Source organism: Rhinopithecus roxellana, chromosome 4, assembly GCF_007565055.1.
Source record: "Rhinopithecus roxellana isolate Shanxi Qingling chromosome 4, ASM756505v1, whole genome shotgun sequence".
NCBI lineage: Eukaryota > Metazoa > Chordata > Mammalia > Primates > Cercopithecidae > Rhinopithecus > Rhinopithecus roxellana.
Window position 1 is genome coordinate 127,954,509 of NC_044552.1, and position 21,219 is coordinate 127,975,727.

General features: G+C 39.3%; 1 protein-coding gene across 8 annotated transcripts in view; it reads left to right on the forward strand.

The window, feature by feature from the left end:
* The first annotated feature begins 6,174 nt into the window (after positions 1–6,174).
* PTPRK (protein tyrosine phosphatase receptor type K) overlaps positions 6,175–21,219 on the forward strand; it is a 571,158-nt gene continuing 556,113 nt past the window's right edge. For 7 of the 8 annotated variants that reach the window (XM_030929049.1, XM_030929051.1, XM_030929050.1 and 4 more), the window contains exon 1: positions 6,175–6,632. In XM_030929049.1, the coding sequence (XP_030784909.1) occupies positions 6,536–6,632 (97 nt within the window). In that variant the 5' untranslated portion in view covers positions 6,175–6,535. The remainder of the gene's footprint in view (positions 6,633–21,219) is intronic. The other variant, XM_010358433.2, reaches the window with a different exon arrangement.

Here is a 21,219-nt window from a genome sequence, read left to right on the forward strand (position 1 = left end):
GAAGAAGTTCAAGCTTCACAAAGTGGTTTACCCCTCAGGCCTTTTTTTTTTTTTTTCTGCCTGCAACAACTATCACTTGCTTTCAGATCTAGCTCAAAACTAGCCATATCCCAAAGTTTCTTCCTTCAGTTGCACTTCACCATGACTTAATACTTTGTTTTCTACTCCTTCACATTTAGGGTACATATATATGCACACACGCATATACATACATACATATACATACATATTTATTTATTTATTTATTTATTCATTCATCTTCCTCTTCCCTCAAGTGGTTTGTTGTCTCTTATTTTTATTTTTTTATTTTTGCCTGTTAAACTCAGATGTAAACTACTAATTCTCCTGTATCCCCCACAGAGTAACTAGCACTGTGTTGTGCACTTAATAAACGCTTGCAAATGACAAAATGAATTCTTGGCCTTGGTTAGAGATGACTTCAGCATGGAAATGAGCCCCTATGTTTGTGTGTAGGTTTTAATGGTTTATTTTCTTGTCAGACTTCCCCTGGTTATGAATGCTGTGGCAGCACCAGCAGTATAAAGGGAGGATTTTATTGGAGAACATTTGGAGGTTTAGAAAAATCTCCAAAGCTTTGGAAGCACCGCATCTTGTGTTCAGACTTCTATTTCTTTCTGTCTCAAGACCACAATAAGCAGAGAAGAAAGATGGCAAGATCCACAGGGTTCCATATGTGAAGCCAGCCCCCCAGCCCCACTCAGAAGTAGGTGGGAGGAGGAAAGGAGCATAATCATTAGAGAATTTATTATTCAGCTGTGTTAATTCTCATCAGGCTGCAACTTTGCATATGAGTTCTTAACCCCACAAGATGTATTTATTATTGAATGCAATGATATATTTAATTAGTTTTAAGTTATCCTCTTTCCTGGTTTTTACTAAAATAACAAACAACAACAAGAATTCCCCATGATAATTTATGCATTCAAAGCAAAAGAATTCGAACAGGATTCAATGGGAGGCTGTCTAGCCAGTACCTTTATACCTCTTTACCTATAGTGAGCCACGAAAAACATAATACATTTTGGTGGGCATAGAAAATACTCACTAGTATAAAGGGAGAATAAGGCACCATTTATTGTCCCAGAAAAAATAATTTGTCAAACACATATTGGGTTACTGTGAAGACCAGGCATTTTTTCCCTCAGAGTTTATTCTTCTATTAACATCATTAGACTAGGTTTTTTGAAAACGGGGAGAGGCTCACCAGTGGGAACCTACCAGCTCTGGAAGTGACTGTCACCGTCCCTTCCCTCCACCTCAATCCAATTCACACTTTTATGATTGGCTTCCTTTTTGACCCATGCTTGTTAATTATATCCAGCTGTAGGCAAATTGCTCTTCCAAATTGGCAATACTGAGCTCTCAAGCTGCTCACATTTTCTGCTTCCCTTGATAAAACCTTTGGAGCATGCATTTTCTTGACTAGTGTTTCTGAACTAATACTCAGTTATGGATATTTTAAGGGTTCAAAGGACTTGCAAAATAACTCTGGTTGTGAATACAATGTATGTCTTTCCATCTGATCAGAAATCACCTAAGACCATATGGAGAGGAGAATTTCCTGAGAAATGCAGGCAAGTGGCATCACTATTCCTCTTTTTCCTGCGTACTCTGTTGTCAAGGTCTAAGACCCTAGCTAACCGGACAGGTCACAGTGCAACTCCAGGGAGGAGTTAGGCTTTGTTCTACAATCCAAGATTCCAATGCCCATCCAGGGTGATAGCTTTTAAGGGTATGACAAGCACATTTTTCCACTCTGGAAGTCCCTGCTCCATTCGTGGGCTTTATTGTCAGAAATTCCCTGTCCCTCTTGTCCCCGGGGATTCTCTTGACAACACACGCACCCATGCAAGAAGTTTCCTGTAAGAAAGTGCTTATAGGTGTGTTTTTCTTCTTTCAAAGAGAAAATAGAAGCTTATTTCTACCTACCAGGTCAAGAGGCTCTGCAAGAAGAATTGGCTTGAGGATTTTGACACCTGACTCAAATAAAAATTTTTAGAGATAAGAATTAGGTACATAGGAATGGGAAGAAAATGAGATTTAGAATCTGAAGACCCAGGTCAGAGTTACAGTCCTGCTATTAGCCAGCAGCATAACCTTGGGCAAGTATTTTAATCGCTTTAAGCTTTGGTTTTCCTCCTCAGTTAAGTGAAATTAATCATACCTGTCTTGCCTCCTTCACAGAGTTGGAGTGAGGATAGATCATGATCTATCATATTCATGTGGGTGAATATGCTTTACAAACTAAAAAGCATAATATAAGCAATTAGTTATTATTAATAAGCTGAGAATATTATCTAATTGCTTACAAATACATGCTGTGTGTACACTCATGATCTGCAACTGGGTAAATAAAAAAACCTTGCTTCCACTCAATGCAAGTTTGTGGGTAGTCCTTCAGTGAACAAGGAAAATAACATTTACCAGCTGTTATCAACCAGGCCCTTTCATTTCTACACTTTTTTTTTTTTTTTTTTGAGATGGAGTCTCACTCTGTTGCCAGGCTGGAGTGCAGTGGCACGATCTCGGCTCACTGCAACCTCCATCTCCTGGGTTCAAGTGATTCTCCTGCCTCAGCCTCCTGAGTAGCTGGGACTACAGGTGTGTGCCACCACGCCCAGTTAGTTTTTGTATTTTTAGTAGAGACAGGGTTTCACCATGTTGGCCAGGATGGTTTTGATCCCCTGACCTCGTGATCCACCCACCTCAGCTTCCCAAAGTGCTGGGATTACAGGTGTGAGCCACCGTGCCTGGCCTGATGTCTATACTTACAAGCAAATCTGCAGCTGTACAAGAATATATATATATATTTATATGTATATATCATTTAATCCTCTAAAAACATTATTACTTCATTTTCACGTGAAGGAAATTAAGACACAGTGGTACTAAATGTTGTTTAAGGCAATGTTCCAAAATTCTGTTCCCTGGAGCCCTGGTCCTGAGACCTACTCCTCTGTTAAAGGGTTCTGTGGTCCAAAACTGAGAAACAATGCAAATTTTTCCTTCTCCAATAGACTTACAGTGCACAATACCATCTTGGAAACCATGGGAAAGATCCTACAATAAAGAAGCTTGCTATATTGAAGAAATCTGTTAAACTTTGCTCAGTCCAGAGTTCTCCAAGCTAATTTAATCTTGAGGCTGTATTTTTGAATTATACTTATTTAAATCTGATAGAACTGGGATTCTTCAGCAAACACTTGCCGTATGCAGATCTAAGGTTATGATTGGAGTTAGTGTGCGGTAGATCTGCAATCAGAACACAAAGCTGTCCTCTTTCAAAAGGAATACTGTAACCATATGCCAAAACAGTAAGAAAATAGAGAAGAGCTGCCATAAAATTTTAGTATACTACATCTATTGCTAATTATATTAATATTATGTTTTGAAATTTTTTCAGCATTCTTTTTTTCTTGGTCATAGTACACAGACTTTTGTATTCTGCTTTTATTTGTTGTTGTAAAATATACATAGCATAAACTTTATCATTTTGCCAATTTTTGAGTATATAGTTTGGTGGCATTGAGTCCATTCACGTTGTTAGGCAACCATTACCACCATCCCTCTCCAGAACTTTTTTATCTTTCTAAACTGAAACTGTAATGTCTTCTGATTATTTTACCGAACATTTGATCATAATCATTTTTCCATCTTGCAATTTACCCTTTTGTCATAACTTTCATTTCTAGTGGCTATGAGATATTCTACTATATAATGCTTATTAATCTGTCTATTGTAGAATATTTGTATTCTCCACTATTTTGTAAACGATAAAAATCTTACTGTAAATAACATTTTTCATATTTTGGATTATTTACTTGCAATAGCTTCTAGATGAAAGAATATGAAGATTTTAGTGATTTTTAATGCAGGCTGACTTTTTTTTCAAAAGTTTAACCAAATTTATACTTCTATTGATTCATGTATTCATTTATTCTTTCAAATAAACTAAAATCTACTGATTCCAAATATTTGCCAAGCACTTAGCTATGTAGAAGACCCACAAGGTTTCTACTCAAGCAATTTCAATCCATACTGGTCAGCATTAGTTATGCACAAAAGGAATAATGTACTCACCTAAAAGTTTTATTGCATTCTTTTGGTTTTTAGTGAGAAAGCGTCTGTGTTGGTTTGCTGATTTCTTTTGAGAATTTCCTTTCTTCTCTTTGCATTGCCTCCCCCACTTCTCACTTAAGTATGTGTCTTTGGGTAAGTCTACTTAGTCTATAACCTTGTTTCCTTATTTGTCAAATGGGAATAATAATTGTACCAAAGTCTTCAGAATTGTTGTCTGAACTAATGAAACACTGAAAATCTTGATGTCTCAATGTGACATTGTATATTCTAAGACTAGAGCCTAGAACATTTGAAGAACTTTCTAAACATTACCTGCTATTATTATTACTTCCATGATAGAGAAAGTAATAAAGTTTCATGAAATGAATCTTCTATCAGCTGTCCCCCAAAATGGGCAAGGTAAGAATTGTGTGTACTTTGTCCTGGCACTGTGTGAAAATCTTTAAAGAAGTTTTTTGTTTGTGTGTTTAAACAAACAAATTACCATGTCATGAACTTCTTTTACATTTCTTACAAGAGTAGAACGGATGAATTAGTATATAGACGGTAGGATTTTGTTTGCTTTTACTGGGACAAATTGCTGCTAAATTTTAGGAAGTTCTACTGTCCTCAAAAAGAAAAATATGTCCCTCAGTCTTTTGTTACCTGGGATCTAGGAATGTTCTCTAATTAAAGAAATGGAATGGTGATGGTGTGCTGAAAGGTATAGGTTAATGAGTTAAAAAAAAAAAATCTACATTGTACCCTAAGGAAGGATGAACTTAACTATGTTGAACTCAATTGACAAGTGTTGGGCTAGTCAGTGTGCTAATGAGCAAGCTACTACTCTCACAGAATTTTTAAGTCTCTTCTGCCTGATATGTATGTGTGTATAATATGTATATATACATGTATATATTTGTGTGTATATTTATTACGTTTTTATTTCCACAGGCTCTGTCATAAGTCTGCTCATTAATAACATATATTTGATTAAAAGAATATGGGGCTTGGTAAATTATGTGAATGTTATATTAAAATGAATTTCACATTGTCTTGATTTACAAAGGCTAAGATGTCTGAGAAACTGACAGATGTCAATCAACAGACTATTGTTTTAGCAATTGTACATAACACATAAGAATTCTGAATCAAAGTTATGTTATTCAATTGTGACCATACCTATTTTTTTGGGATAGTTTACCAAAATGAATAAAGTATGTACCATACAGTCTTACCATAGAAAGTAAGGCAGGGTGGCATATGGCGAAACCACTTGAAGCTGCTGAAGTAGTTAACTGTGAAATATTTTACTGTCATAATATAGCATTATTTTCTGCCAGATGAATCATTTCAAAGAAGCTGTTTTCATGGTCAGTGTAAAAGTCCTTTTGTTAAATACTTATGCCTTAACTAGCTACTAGATATAAATACACACACACATACACACACACCCTTTCCTACCCCACCAGACCTAGGTGCAGGGAAGGGATAATAAGCTCTGATGCAGTTCTTAGGTGAGAAGTGGAAAGGGGCCGGAAGGTTTCAGAACAAGCAAAGTCAGTGAAGCAGAGTAAATCCAAATACTTGGCAAATGACAAATAAACCAGAAAGGAGACACGCCAGCTGTTCACGCTGGAAAGTTACCGATTGTTTATTCTGGTTCAAGTTTTATTTATTCTATGAATAAGGGACAAGTTTTCGATGGGGGTGGGGTGTCTTATTCTTTATTACAAGAATAAGGAAAGGGGAGTTTTCCAGGCGGGCGGGTGTTTCCTCAGGGCACTTCCACACTCCCCTTTCTATCGGCAACCGCTCGGGGGGGATCTCCACCTTGGGGGCGGAATCCCAGGACGCCTCTCCTCGGACTGCAGGGGTTTCTCTGCGCGTGTCGTCGGTCCTCTGGCCGCACGGCTTACCGAACTCTCGCCTCTCAAACTCTGATTTCTGGCACAGGACAGCGAGCTGCGCCGGGTCCCCTTTCCCGCCCGCAACCCCCCCCGCCCCGCGAGCGGCGGCTGGCGGCGGGGCTCAGGCAGCGAACAAAGGCGGCGCGGGGCGCGGGGCGCGCGGCCGGCGCTGGCGCGCGTCTCTCCGGCAGGAGGCGGCGGCGGCGCCGCGCCCGAGCCCGCATTCCTCAGAAGCGCCCGGAGCCCGCTGGGCGACGTCACCCCCGGCTCCGCCCCCGTCCCTCCCCGAGCAAAGTAACTCTTGACTAACAGGAGCAGCCTCCGCCGAGCATGGAGAGCTGCCGCCGCGGCCGGCCGGCGACGCTGGCGACGCTTTCGCCCCAGAGGTAGTTTGGCGACCGCGAAGAAGGAAAAAGTGCGGGCGGGCGGCTGTCCTCTCCCCGTCCTCAGCCCGCGAGGCCCGGCCCGCGCCTCCGTCGTGGATTTCGCGGCGATTCCCCCGGCAGCTCTTTGCAAAGCTGCTTGAAACTTCTCCCAAACTCGGCATGGATACGGCGGCGGCGGCGCTGCCTGCTTTTGTGGCGCTCTTGTTCCTCTCCCCTTGGCCTCTCCTGGGGTCGGCCCACGGCCAGTTCTCCGCAGGTGAGTGGCCGGGGGGCGTCCCCGACTAACGCCCGGAGTCCTGGGCTCACGAGGGGTGAGCCAGGTCCCCGCCAGGACTGGGGACAAGGATCGTGGGGAGCTCTCGCGGTCCGTCGGGGGTGGGGCATACAGGGTACAAGGAGGGCTGTCCCCAGAGTTCGTGCCAGGTGGGACGTGGGGCACCCATTGTTCCTCTCCGAAGCTCGCTCGGGGCGCACGCTGGCACGGTCGAGCCGGAGACTGTGGGGACCTGCTGGCTTCGGCATCTCGCGTGGCCTGCGCCGGGCTAGTGGGGAAGAGAGAAAGAAAAAGTAGTTACGACTCGGGTGACGGCGCTCTGTTGCTTGTGGTGCGGGCTTGTTGCTGTCTGCCACTTGGGTGTTTAAACAAATTCCCCGGGAAGCCATTGTCAGAAATGTGGAGATTCGAAGGGACTGACCTCGGCGCGCTTTGCCAGGTGCTTTTTGTCCCGGGAATAACCTCCCCTGACTATTGTCTAACTACTTCCCCGTCCCTCCCCGAGTCCCATTTCTCCTCCCCCAGCGCTGGGTTGCTCCTGGGCTTGCCCTGTGCGCTTGGGCACTGCCTGGAGCATGTTCTGTGTGTGTGTCGGCGGAGCCCTGTAAGATGTGTTGAAATGCGGTTCTAAGGACCCACTCCGAGCGTTCATGGGGATCGAGGTCTGGGCGCCCGGCGGAGGGAGCCTGACTCGCGCCTGGGAGCCCGCTCCTCGGGCAAAACCACTGCCAGGCTGGCCCCGCGCCCCCCGGATCCGGCCTGGGGCTGGAAGCGGACTGTAAATGACTGCCTTCCGCCGGGGGAACCCAAAAGGAGACATGTGGAGCGTCTCGCAGTAGCCCTGGGCGTTCTCGGTCAAGCGGCTCAAAGAAGTACGTGAACCGCGGCTTTCCCGGTCCCGCCCTCTGTTCCCCTCCAGTTTTGTTATCCTTCATGTAGGTTGGTTGCTTCTTTCGTTCTCTGCTCTGGGTGCTCTGAACTTTCACCAGGTGGACGCTGGGGAGCGGGCTCCCAAGCACTTGTCTACCTCCCGCCTGTCCTGACAACTTTTCTGGCCAACCTACCCAGCTTAGCTTGGCTGGCGAGCGCAACCGCTGCTGGGGTTCGCGGTGCAGATGGAGACGAAGAGGTGGCCAGAGGGTGATGGAGAAGACGGGAAAAGCGACAGCCGCGCTCCTGGCTGAAGCCGCAGGACGCAAAGAACTTACTTAGTACCTGACAGTTTCTCACGTTGTTGTGGCTGCCCTGTTTCCTGGAAATAAACTCAAATTGTTGTTTTCTGGAGTAATCGTTTATTTCCCTTCCATTGCCCTCTTATCCCCGCCCCCTTTAGAACTCTGTAAAGGGAGTTAAACAACAGATCCAGGTGGCAGCGTGTGTCGTACATTCAGGCAGAGATTATGAAATGGCAGCATGCAGAGGAAAAGCCCTGTATATAGGTGATGTACGCAGAGGGTAACAGCTCTGTGCAAAGAATGATCCGATGATTTAATTGAATTCTTTCTGGAGTAAGCACTACTGCATGCATCTCTGACATATAATGCCCGTTAGTATTGAAACCGTGCTTGATGTAACTCATTATATGCAGGCAAGTTGGAGTGAGTATTGATTTCTGAACAGTGTTTGTCACTGCACCGAGAGCCTACGCTTGAAAAGGCTTGTAGTTTGTTAATTGAAAGTTTGAACTCTACCAGTTGCATGATTAAACTTACATGTATTCAAGAGTTGCAACTATTAATGTCGCCACAGCTGATGGATATATTTTCAGCAGTAAAGAAACTTTTCTTTTTCTCTTTTTAAATGTTATTTACCCTTTAATTAACAAGTAAATATTACGTTTCCTCCAGCTGAATGTGCAAATGAGCTTTTTTGATACCTGGAGTTTAGAATGTACAATAAACAATTGTGTTCTTAGATATCTAGTTCTAAGTACTTTAACTAAATATGCCTGGCTTTCTTTAGTGACAAGCATAACATTTGATATTATGTTGTATATTTAATTAATATAATGTGCATTCCTGAAAAGTACAGTAATCACACGATTGCATCTCAAGATTTTGCCCGTTAGGGATGTATGCCCAGAAATGAATGTCTTTTATTCCCAGAGTTTAAAGTCAGATTGTGGATTTGCCTTTCTTCACAAATTATAAGTTTGTTTTGTTAATACTTCCTTTTTTCTGGCTATCATAAATCATCTGATTTTTTTGTCATAAAATTCTATGGCAGTCAGATTTGTTGCAGACATAGATTAGAGATGTATTAGAGATTGGAGGTGTATTCTATTTTTCTGTTTTTTCTTATATGTTACTTTAAATAGTGAACTTTTATTCCTTTTGAGAAATTTAAATAAACACACTTTAAAAGTTAAAGACAAATTCATGTTGAGAATTTAAAAATATCTTAAGTATGTCTTTCAAATAATATTCATTGAGATCAGTTTACTTTCTGATATCATGTGGTCCCTAATGTAGTAAGCTTCAAAAGCAAATTTTGAAAGGCTGAGCATTGAAAATATATGACATGTGTCGTATACTTACTCGGTTTTCTTTGTTTAAACCAAAAATGCAAGAGTGTTTTCATTATTGTGACTTTTTTTCTTAGCTTTTACAGTTAAAGTGTAAAACTGCTGCACTGTGAGCCTCTTTAAAACCAGAACTTTCTGTAAATCTCAACTCATATATTCTTTCAGTTTCATCTCTCACTTAAAATGACCCCCATGTCATATCTGAGGAAACCGAGGCATAGAAGAATAAAGAAGTATTAAAGTTTATTCACTGGGTTGTATGGCTATGATATCTTGATATCATAATATAAGAAAGTTTTCTGTAGGACTTAGATGACTGACGAAACCAGATGCAGGTAAGGTGATTTGGAAACTCAGCTTTCTCATCTGTAAAATGGGGATAATAATACCCGACTTGACCTTTCCACATGGTTTTTATGATCAAATGAAGTAATTTATGGGAACTAGCACTGTAAATTGCAAAGCATTGTGCAGCTATCTGGGGTGTAATCATCATTAAGTGCCTTAGTTTTGGCTTTTTACTGCTTCCAAATTCTCTCTCCAGTAAGTGCAGGCTGTTCAGGATTTGTGTGTGTGTGTGTGTGTGCGCACATCTGTGTGTTTTCACTCAGTCAGTCATTCATTTTAATTGTTAAACATAATTATTGTTAAACATAAACATACTAGATTGGCCAGACCATAATTTTGTCAGCACAATGATCGATTATCCTTAATTTTTTTTTAAATTTACCTTGTATAAATCCTTACTTGAGTTAGACCCGTGGAAGAGTCACTATTAACATTCCTAGTGTTTCTAACTACAGAAAAAAATTATTTTTAGTCAGTTTCTTTAGCTGTTTGTTTAACTGTTGGTTCAGCTTTTCAACTCTGTGTTGAGAATAATATGTAGCTTTTTAGATGCAGTCTTATCAACGACCTAGAGAGGGACCATTGTCTCTCTTGTATGATAGGAGCCTGGAAATACAGCTCGAGATCCTGCTTTGTCTATAGCTCCTGCCATGTCACCCTGTTGATGTGCACTCACCTGATCCTTAGAACCCTGTAACTCATCTAAGCAGCACCTGAGCAATAGCTGACTCCTTGTTGTCTCTTTATGTGAAATTAATTTCTCTTACACTTTTTACCTGCTCGGAAGGTGTATTGGAGCCAGCTTGCTTTAAGGTTTGCCTGTTAGTTTTTTTTGGTTTAGATTGGCTAAATATCCCTCAGTCCTTCAATTCATTAAAACTCCACATTCTAGTCACTAGCAATCATATGTAGCTGGACATTTCCAGAACTGTTTTTTCTCTCTCTAGTCCCCTTGTATCTGACTGTTGATTTTCCTAGATCGCGAGATGTAGTTTTGTGTCTGGCCTATCCAGATGGAAAGAGGCGAGTCTGGCTGCTGTTTGGACATTGGCATGTGTACTGCTGACAGCTCTCTCTTTGTGTTCATAAATGTGAATTTGAAAAATAAATCAACCCCTCTGCCTCTCTGCCCCCTCCCACACTCCCTCCTACTCTTTTCTAGCAAAAACAGAGCCCCACATACATATACACAAGATCACAGCCCTTTTGGTTTTGCCAAATATATTTTAGTGCTGTACATGTCCTTAAGAACTGGAAATATGACTCATCCACTAACCAAAGCTAATGCCAGCATTCCCACCAACTCTCATATTTCTAGCATTGATGGTTTGTTACAGGTTTTTCTGGCCTTTAAAGGAATATTTAATTCATGTGATATGATTCCATATAGAAAAAGTGTGTTGGCTACTAATATTTTTAAAGTGCAGTGTACCAGGTCTACTCAAACTGGTGTTAAAAACAGTGTAAATCATGCTAAGTAGGGATCTATGCTGCTCCCATTTCCCCTACTTGCTTTTCATGGAGGGCAGGAAGAGAGATGCTGGAAGATTGAGAGCAGGAAGCATCAAGAGAGTTTACAGATTGTTCTTAAAGACAAAACAAAGAACACAGGGATTCTGTGTGTGTGCACGTGTGTGTGTGTGTGTGTGTATGTGTCTTTGATCTTTTACTTAATTTTTAGAAGAGGAAAAAAAGTCCTATTTTTGGCTTGTCTATTGAAATCAGCCTTTGCCTTTGCCCAAGCACATTTATTTCTAGTTCTGTCAATGTAAAAATTTCCCTCTGTGTATTCCTCTCAGTCTTTATGCTTTGATCATATGTATCTGGTCTGTGTTCCTTTATCAAATGGTGTTTCTTTTTGCCTAAAAAGATGTAATTGCTTTTGAACATGACTTGTTTTTTTAATCAAAACTCATGCTGTTTGTCATAGTACTAAAAAAAAAAGTACAAGACACCAATTCCTGATAGGTCTTAAAATAGTATTTGATAACAAAGTAAGTGAATAATACATTAATCCGGCTAATTTTTATTTCAATTGAAGCAAAAAGCAAATGTGTGTATCCATGAACTAATCTTTTAATGTCACAGAATGTTCATTTGTTGCTGTCTCTGAAAGTCTTTGAGTTCCCTTTTATAAATGGGGATAGACAATTTCAGAACCATATTGCTTGATATTATAAGTGAGATGAGTTACATACAACTATGCTTTGGAAAACTTAAAAAATATTATGATGTTTGACGTCATTGTGAACTCTGAATAGTCTATAAACTTAACACTCCACATTAGTGCAAATGTGTTTTGTGAAAATACTCCTAAAGAAATGTAGTTTCACATAAAAGGTTTTTAAAGTTTCATGAAGATTCTGTTGCGGGAAGTATGTTTATTTTCCTTTTGTATTCTTGTGGGAATTCTTTTGATCTGTATTTAATATTTTAATAATGAAAACTAAGTGTATGTAATTTAAAAACTTAGTTTTGTGAGTATTTTTTAGATTGTTGAGGTTCTGGAAAACACTGGGCCTGGGATCTAAGGATCACGTTGATCCTCTCGTGGAACATTGCCATTTCCCCACTTAACTCTGGTTGAATTTTTTGGCATTCTCCTTTGTGTGTTGATAATCCATAAAAATTACAAGTGGCTTATTTTGTCACTTAACAGTTGTTTTAGGATCAAATTAAGTTGTCCTAAATGGACTAATCCGTGTTTCCACTTAATATGATTATTGAGCTCCGATAATGAAAATGATGAACAGGGCAGTGCTGGCTGAATCCTCCAACAGGTGTCATTCTAGGAATTGTTTTAATAAGGGGAATTCAGAAACAAGGCCAAATAAAATAGTGTGTAGTGGAGTTATTGTTTGTATTTATTTTGTTGGGAAATGTGAAAGATGTAAGTATGTAGTCCCGTGTGTGAATACACACACACACACACACACACACACACACACACACACACACACACATATACACCTCTTAACAATGCTAGGACTTAGTTGTAGAAACATTTAGGTTAGAAGGAAGGTAAGGACATCTAGACATCTAGAGATGGTATCAAAACTCCATACTTACGTTTTTGGAAAGAGTGGTGACAATAGATCATTACTTTATTTCATAGATATAGAAACAAGAGGAAAATAAGCTGTATATAATCTATACTATTTACTATGCTATACTGTTATACTTTAAGGATAAAATAATAAATCTTTCTCAAGATTGGTGTCTATTTATATAAACCCTTCCCAGTGCAGCCTGTTCCTTAACCAGCTGCTCATAGGCCGATTCTCCAAACGTTGTTCAAGGCTGCAGCTGACCAGCCACAGAAATTCCCCTAATCCTTATTGGACAGTGGAGGTGACCTAGCAGCTGCTTAAGTGGCAGACTGGCAACAGTTCCTTGATGTGATTTTTCTTAGGTCATTCAGTAAATTCAAGAGTAGAGAGGAAGGCTTTCTGGGGTCCTCACTACCCACCCAGGGATTGATGCCTGATTGCTTCATGGTCATTGTATTCCTCGCTGCAAGGTGTCCTGGGATTTTGTGGTTCATGGACCAATATAATTAGCATCATCTGGAAACTTGTGATGATGTGTGATCATCTATCAGAGCCACCCCAGATTTACTGAATCAGAATCTGCATTTTAATTAAATCCCCAGGTGATTTGATGGAAGATTTAATTCTGAGAAACGCTGCTCTAGGACAAAGAAAGCTCAGCTTAAAAAGATTGTCACATGCACTTTACTGTAGAATTTCAAGAGGATTGCAAAAGGATTAATTATAACCTGTAATACATTTCCTTGGATTTTATATTTCTTTTTCCTTTCTTTGTCTCTTTCTTTTCTTTTCTTTTCTTTTTATGGAGATGGAGTGTCGTCCTGTCACCCAAGCTGGAGTGCAGTGGAACGATCTCGGCTCACTGCAACTTCTGCCTTCTGGGTTCAAGAGATTCTCCTGCCACAGTCTTCCAAGTAGCTGAGATTACAGGTGCACCACCATGCCCAGCTAACTTTTGTAGTTTTAGTAGAGATGGGGTTTTACCATGTTGCTCAGACTGGTCATGAACTCCTGAGCTGAAGTGATATTCCTATTTCAGCCTTCCAAAGTGCTGGGATTACAGGTGTGAACCACTATGCCCGGCCCCCGGAGTTATATTTCTGATCAATATTTGCTTGAGTATTATTTAGCATTCCAGACACATCAAAACAACAGTACTATAGAAGTTTTTTAAAAGAATGCTCAGACGATTTTGAAAAAAAAATGTTCATAAGAGACTAAAAATAAGACTAGTTTTGGTTATGAATATTTTGTATAAGAATATTTAAAGATAAACATACTCTTTAAGGAACCAAACATGCTATATGCAAATCATTTTTAGCATAATGTTATGTTGATACAGGAAATACTATTCCTTCTGATATTACTAGTAACAGTCTCTTGCTTTATAATTCTCTTTTTCATCTAAGTGTTATTTAAGATCTTTGTAATAAGGAGCTCATTTATAGGACAGTCAAATTTAATGAATGGGAGTTAGTAGGTAGAATGCATTAAATATAACTGGTGTTCTTTTTATTATCTTTTGTGCTCATATTTAAGAACAAATTCTTGTCAGTTTTCTCAAGATAAAAATTATGATGTAATAGACAGTGTACACTATTCATGTCAAAACACAATTTTACTTGCATTTTATAGCTTGCTTTAGCATTCTTTTAGAAAATGAATTTTCCCAGAAGACCTAATTGCCTTCTTATTAATGAGCCTGTAAGTGTTTTTTGTTATCCATTTACTATTCTAAATGTGTCTACTTGTGCTAGCTGTTTCAACAGTGATGTCTCTGATTAAATCACAACTGCTATATTTTTTTTCCATTCACTAGTGATTCAGAAAATACTGGCATAATGACATGGTTATGGCAGAGACTAATAAAAAACAAGAAGTAAAAATTAATATTCACCCATTACGGTTGACTGTATCATGAGATCAGAAGCTGGGGTTTGGGATAATAGCAACATTCTCTACATTTTTGATACTGTAAATAAAAGTCTGCCTAACCTATATTGTCTTAAATATAAAATATATAATTTATTGAATTAATTAACTGTAAATCAGTATGATTTCCATATGTACTTAGTTTAGACACTGCCGTTTAAAGAAAGAGGTTTAATAGGAGACTGATCACTGTTAGAGGAGAAGTAGTGATGGGGAAACTCTGAGAGAGCACTTTCATATATCTTCAAGAGTTTTACAGTTACTTTTTCTAATTTTACTCCAAATTCTAGAACTTGTCTTTTTTACTAGTCCTGCTTTTATTCTTATGAGCCATAATTAGGTTCATTTATTTTTTTACATGTTGGAGAAGAGAGCTTTTCCCAAAGCAATTGCAAAAATAACAATATGAGCTGCCATTTACTGAGAGCCCATGACCTGCTAGGGCCTGTGATCAGTGTTTTACATAATTTTAAATCCTCACAATATCCTTTAAGATGAGGATCATCTCCATTTTACAAACTAAGGCCTAGAGGGTTTAAGTAATAACTTGTCCCAAGTGGTTATGTGAGTCACTGGTAGAGTCAAGATTCATTAATGAATGTACACAAATCTTAAAAGATTAGACATTTCTTTGGTTGTATCTTGGCAGAAAATGTAACCCAGACTGGTTGCAACAAAAGGTGAATTTATTTGTCTCTCCTAACTACAATTCAGGTGGAGCTTGATTTAGAAGTTGACATAATTCCAGAGACATGATGTTTCTCTGCCTGTTCAGTTTAGTTCTAGGGTATTCCAGGAGCTTTTTAGGCTCCATACAGAGGCATGATGGCTGTGGCAGCTCCCACCCGACAAGATCCCAGGTTCAAGTCCCTTAAGGAAATGTGAATTATCTGCTGCTTGCAACTGATAAGGCTCTAAGGTTTACAGTGATTGAATCCAGTAGATCATGTATCCAACCATTTAATCTAAGGCTCTGACTGAGGGGAAGTTAGTGGTTGATTGGCTTAGCCCAGGGTTTATAAACTTTCTGATGGGGAAGAAAGAAGGTGGGAGATGATGGGGAAGAGACAGTGGGATCAGATGGTTCCCTGTTGGGGACTACTAGTTGATCTCTAAGTGGGAAAGGGTGGAAGAGAAGGAGAGGAAAGAGGCAATTTGTGTCTGGCAGGCTTGTATACATTTACAGATCACCTGTTTTTAATCTGAGAGTATTTGTTGGCTTTCCTTTTAAGGACTACTTTAAAGCATGAATTTATATTATTTCTGTTATTTTATTTTCCTTGCCTCAGTATTGAATTAGTCTAACATTAAAAATTCATAGAATTTGGTGTTAAAAAAGACCGTAGAAATTAATGACCCCTTCATTTGACATAACTTGCCCAAAGTCACACAGGTAGGAAGAACTTGAGCTCAAATTAAAGATTTTAATGTATAGGTTAGTGTTCTTACAATATATATATATCATATACCAATGTATTCTCTCTATCTCTCTCTCTATATATATATAATTTTCCTTAAGAGTAATCTATGTAGATAATTCTCATTTAAGATTAAAAAATTTTGGTTTGTATTCCAAATTTCTGAAACAATATTTCCAAATATAAACCTGACTTAATGATTGGATTTGAATAGTAATTGAATCCAATTGAATAGTAATTGAATATAAGGTGATAATATGTCTGTGAATGCAGGAGACCATCTTGGATAACTGCTTGGTTTTCAGATATCATGACAGAATTTATATATGTATGCATGTATAGGTGTTTGCATGTATGCATTTATTTATTTTTAATAGAAAGCATTGACACAGACAAAACCTGCTAACTCTACTATTTTTGAAAAGCTCAAGAGATGATGGTGATTTTATTTTTAATTTTGATCTTCTAACCTCTGCTGCCTAACTTTATTATGTATATTTGAGCAACATGGGATATTAGGAAGAGTTGCTATAAGAAATATCTTGAGGTACTCAGTAATGAATAAAATACAGAGAAGTAGCAGCTGTTTGCCTAGCTACCTCCTCTCCTAATGAGAGATTTACCCAGGCTGTTTTAGTCACATGTTAGTGCTAGTGGATTTGACTGAGGACCATGGCTGTGCCAGTTGAGGCCAGGGGATAGTCCCCAGGCACTTTAAAGGTCTGTAATGGCCCTTCAGTGGCCAGGGCAGCTGGCCTGGCACATAGGGGTGAAGGCAGTGGTTGAGAAGGAAGGTTTACTGACTTCATCATGCTTCTCTCTGTCACTGGAGGCTTGTTTTCATACACTTTTGTCTATTATCATAAATAACTTATTATAGTAACTTATGACTCTTTTTCTGTCTTATTTATGTCCTTATGTGATGACTGTCAGTCCTAAATGATGAAGTTTGTAACAATTTGCCCTAACCACCTGGTCGGTTGGAGCAGATTGCTATCTAGTGTTGACTCATTATGTCCCTTTATCTAAACCAACACTTAAATGCTCAGGAAATATATGAATGAGGTGAAGGAGCTGGCAGCAACCTACTTCAGAGCCAAAGCCTTTGGAGATCTATGCAGGAGGCTGTTGAATGCCCAGAGCATTGGCCTTGCTGCAGGATGACTTGTGTTCCAGTCTTAAGCTCTGTCACTTTCTGAGATTTGGGAGCAGTCCTTTCTGCTTGATCCTCATTTCTTTATCACCAAAATGAGAATACTGCAATGAAGAATGACTTTAATGTCTTGTCTAGTCTACTGAAGCAGACACTTTTAAGGTGAAAATGAATAATATATGTGAAAGTAGTTTTATATTTGTAAACTACCATAAAAATGTAAATTTTGTTAGGAATAGAAACTTTGACGATAAGGAAAGTATTGCCGAAGGCACAAAAAGTGTATATGCTGAAGAATGGAAATGAAAACAATAAATGCTTCATATATTTGCATGTTTAAGTGATACATTGCCTCTCAGTGTTGGGGAAGGTGGTATAATAAAGAGGAGTGAGCATGCTTCTTGTGAATAATGGGTGATTCTGCAATCATGTATCAAAAAGTGCAGTCTCCCCCCCAAATTTTTTCACATATATGTACTTCCTATGTATGTATAAATAAACTTTAATGCTACCAAGTAGTTCAGTAGCCCTCCCATATCTCTGGGGGATACATTCCAAGGTGACCAGTAGATGTCTGAAACTCATATAGAACCCACCCTTATATATACTATACTATGTTGTTTCAATTGACAGTGGAAATGGCTACTGAGTGACTAACAGGCAAGTGGCCTGTACAATATGGACACACTAGACAAAGGGATGCTTCATGTCTCAGGTAGGATGGAGTGAGACAGCATGTGATTTCGTCACGCTACTCAGAATGGTGTGTAATTTAAAAGTTATTTATGTCCGAAAATTTTTTGTTTTCTTTAGACAGAGTTTCGCTCTTATTGCTCAGGCTGGAGTGCAGTGGCATGATCTTGGCTCACTGCAACCTCTGCCTCCCGAGTTCAAGCGATTCTCCTGCCTTAGCCTCCCAAGTAGCTGGGATCACAGGCACCCACCTCCACCATTCCTGGCTAATTTTTGTGTTTTTACTAGAGACGGGGTTTTGCCATGTTGGCCAGGCTGATCTTGAACTCCTGACCTAAGGTGACCTGCCCGCCTCAGCCTCCCAAAGTGCTGGGATTACAGGTGTGAACCACAGAGCCCTGCCTGAAATTTTTCATTTAATATTTTTAGGCCACAGTTGACCAAGGGCAGCTGAAACCACAGAAAGTGAAACTTTGGGTAAGGGGGTCTACTGTATTTGTATTTCCTCCAGATATTCAATATAGATTATGTGATTATAAAATAAGTTGTTAAAGAAATGTAAACATGTTTTAAGTACTTATATATATCGTATATAGAAAGCTGTGTGTATACTTTTTTCCTTTTAAAATTTTTCATGATGAGCTAGAACATGCTCTTGTCATCAGAGCTGTTCTGCCCACGATTCTGATGAGGTTTATATTCTTTGATTTATTCTTTGACTTCATGTATCTTTGAACACCTTACTATGTGCCCATACTGTGCCAGGTTTTGAGTGTGCTGGCAAGTAAGCCAACAGTAACTTGTCCCAGTGCCTGTGAAGCATTTATAATGTTAATGACTTTTAAGGCATGGTAATATTTGCTTCACTCCCCACTTCCAGTGATTCACAAATGAAGTGTGGGGCTTTTTTGGTAACTGACCATATATTTTGTAACTGACCATACTCCTGAGATGTGGCAAGTATCAAAGCTCTGTCTGTCTCAGTTTGCTGATTCACTTCAGAACTTGCCTAGGATAATTCCAGCCCATCTGTAGTCTTTCCATGGTCTTGAAACTACTCAAACAAGTAAAAGCCTACCGAAAAAGAATTACAAAAACATTGCCACAATGATAGTAAAATTCCACCAAGTGGAATTTCCCAAAAGTTGAGTAATCTGAAATGTAAACAAAGTCAGGCAGAGGAGAGAGCACATTTGTTTTCTGGAGGTTTGCTGTCACTAACTCTCCCTCTGGAAGCAGAATCGGGAAGATTGGTGAACAACCTCTTAGACTACGGTGTATGTCAGTATGCATTTACAACCTGAACATTCACATGCAGAATCCTTGGTTGTTTGGCTGCAGAATCCTATTTGCTCTGACCTGCAGCTGCTTATGAACTGCCTCTGTTGCCTGGACTTTGGTCAGCCCTCTCTCTGCTATTGCTTCTGCAGCCCATTGCCCTGTGTAGTAGGCATCGACAAGAGAGGGAGGCCAGTGGCTGGCAGAGTCCTATCATCCAGGAATGAGGGTGGGCTATGACCATCACCTAATTGCCCTGGCACCTGCATCCCATAAGGCACTTTTTGGTCATTCATTATGAAGGGGACAACAGTAGTTATTTAAATACACTCATGGTCTTACCAGGAAATGGGGATTTTGAACTTCAGTCTTAAAGGAGGCCCACATGGTCTCTAGTGTGTGAATTAAGGAGAAAAAAGCAATTTTGGAGAAGTGTAAATTTTTTCTAAGCCAAATTAAAATTACCAAATTACATATACCCAAGGTTCAAATATAGAAATTTAAAAAACTATTTTGTGTTAAGTCACTGATATTTTATGCCCATTTTATGTTTAAGTAAAAGAATACTTATCAAATGCTGATCTCCACACATAGTATAGAGCATAGTGTTAAAGAATGTGGACATTGGGACTTGACTGCTTGAGTGAGAATATATGTTCCAACATGTTATTACTACATGATCTGACCACTTTCCTTCAGTTTCCACATCTTCAAAATGGGAAAGTACCCATTTCAGATAGAAGTTTTGAGAAATATTGAGTTACAGTGCTTAAATGAGTGCCTGACACACTAATAAAATTTGTCTATTTTAGTTATTATTGTTAATGAAATTGCCAGTGTTTGCAGAATATCTAATCTCACGCTGTTATCTTTTAAAATTTCTAACTACATTATCTTTTACTTTAAAATAAAACCACCAGAGAATAGATAATAGGAAGCCTGAAGTAAATCAACTCAGTATGCTGATAGCAAAGACCACAAGCATCACTTTATAGAATATAATCCAGTGTTTATGAAAACAAGAGGCAAATTTATTCTTTTACTCTGTCATCCAGGCTGGAATGCAGTGGTGTGAACATAGCTCTCTGCGGCCTCAACCTCCTGGGCTCAAGCAGTCCTCTTGCCTCAGCCTTCAGAGTAGCTGGGACCGCAGGCGTGCGCCACCATACCTGGCTAATTTTAAAAAATTTTTTTGTAGAGATCAGATTCTCGCCATGTATAAAAACCTACCCAACATCTTTGGAAAATGCATTTAAAATTCTCTAGGTGGGTTGAGGGAGGTGGAAAGTTTTTGACCTACAAACAATTTCTTACCTTCTAGAACGATTTAATCTCAGATGATAAAATATGAAAATTCTAAATTGGAATAAGGTTAAAATAAGAATTGACCAGAAAGTGGAGGAATGAAATCTCTGCCACTCCAAGCAGTGCCCATCCCAGTAAGTATTATGTCCTATCTGGGAGTAGCACTCAGATTTAGAATGAGATAATTAGAATTAATCAACAAGATAAGAGGGATCTCTTTAATGCCTAAGAATGTTGGTATATTGTTTCCCCAATGGTTATAGAATGAGGAAGGAATATCAGTATTGCTTCTGTTTGCATTTGACACATATGCTAAACAAATGCACTGGCCTTTAGAACATGTGTTTATGAATTCTATATAACATTTTTCTTTTTCTTTTTCTTTTTGAAGGTTGTCTAGCTGTTTAATTTTCCTTAGTTCACAAAGCAATGAGGTAGTTTCAAATCTATTTGAACCCCAAGACTTTTTCAAGCTGCTGTCCTCTGAGTAAAGCCACTTAGTCCTGGCACATGGTGGAAAGGTCTGGCTAAAGTTTTGACAATTATTAGCTCATTTGCAGAATTGCTCTTTGGCCTGTCAACACAGAGGAAAACCTTTCCAAACTTTGAGAAGGATTTTATGTTTGACTCGAGCTTTAGATTTCTTTTATTTTTCCAACTTTTTAACACTACCTTTTCTAGCTTTAATGGACACAAACTTCTCTTTTCTTTGTGTAACACTTGTGCAGTCCAGATAGTAGAAATCCCTGTTAACTTTCTTACCAGAGAAGCTCTTTGCACTGCAGGCTGGAATCTCACTGAGATAATGTCCTTACAATGTGCTTACAGTATTTGCAACTTTGTGTTCTGACTGGATGCTCCTACTAAC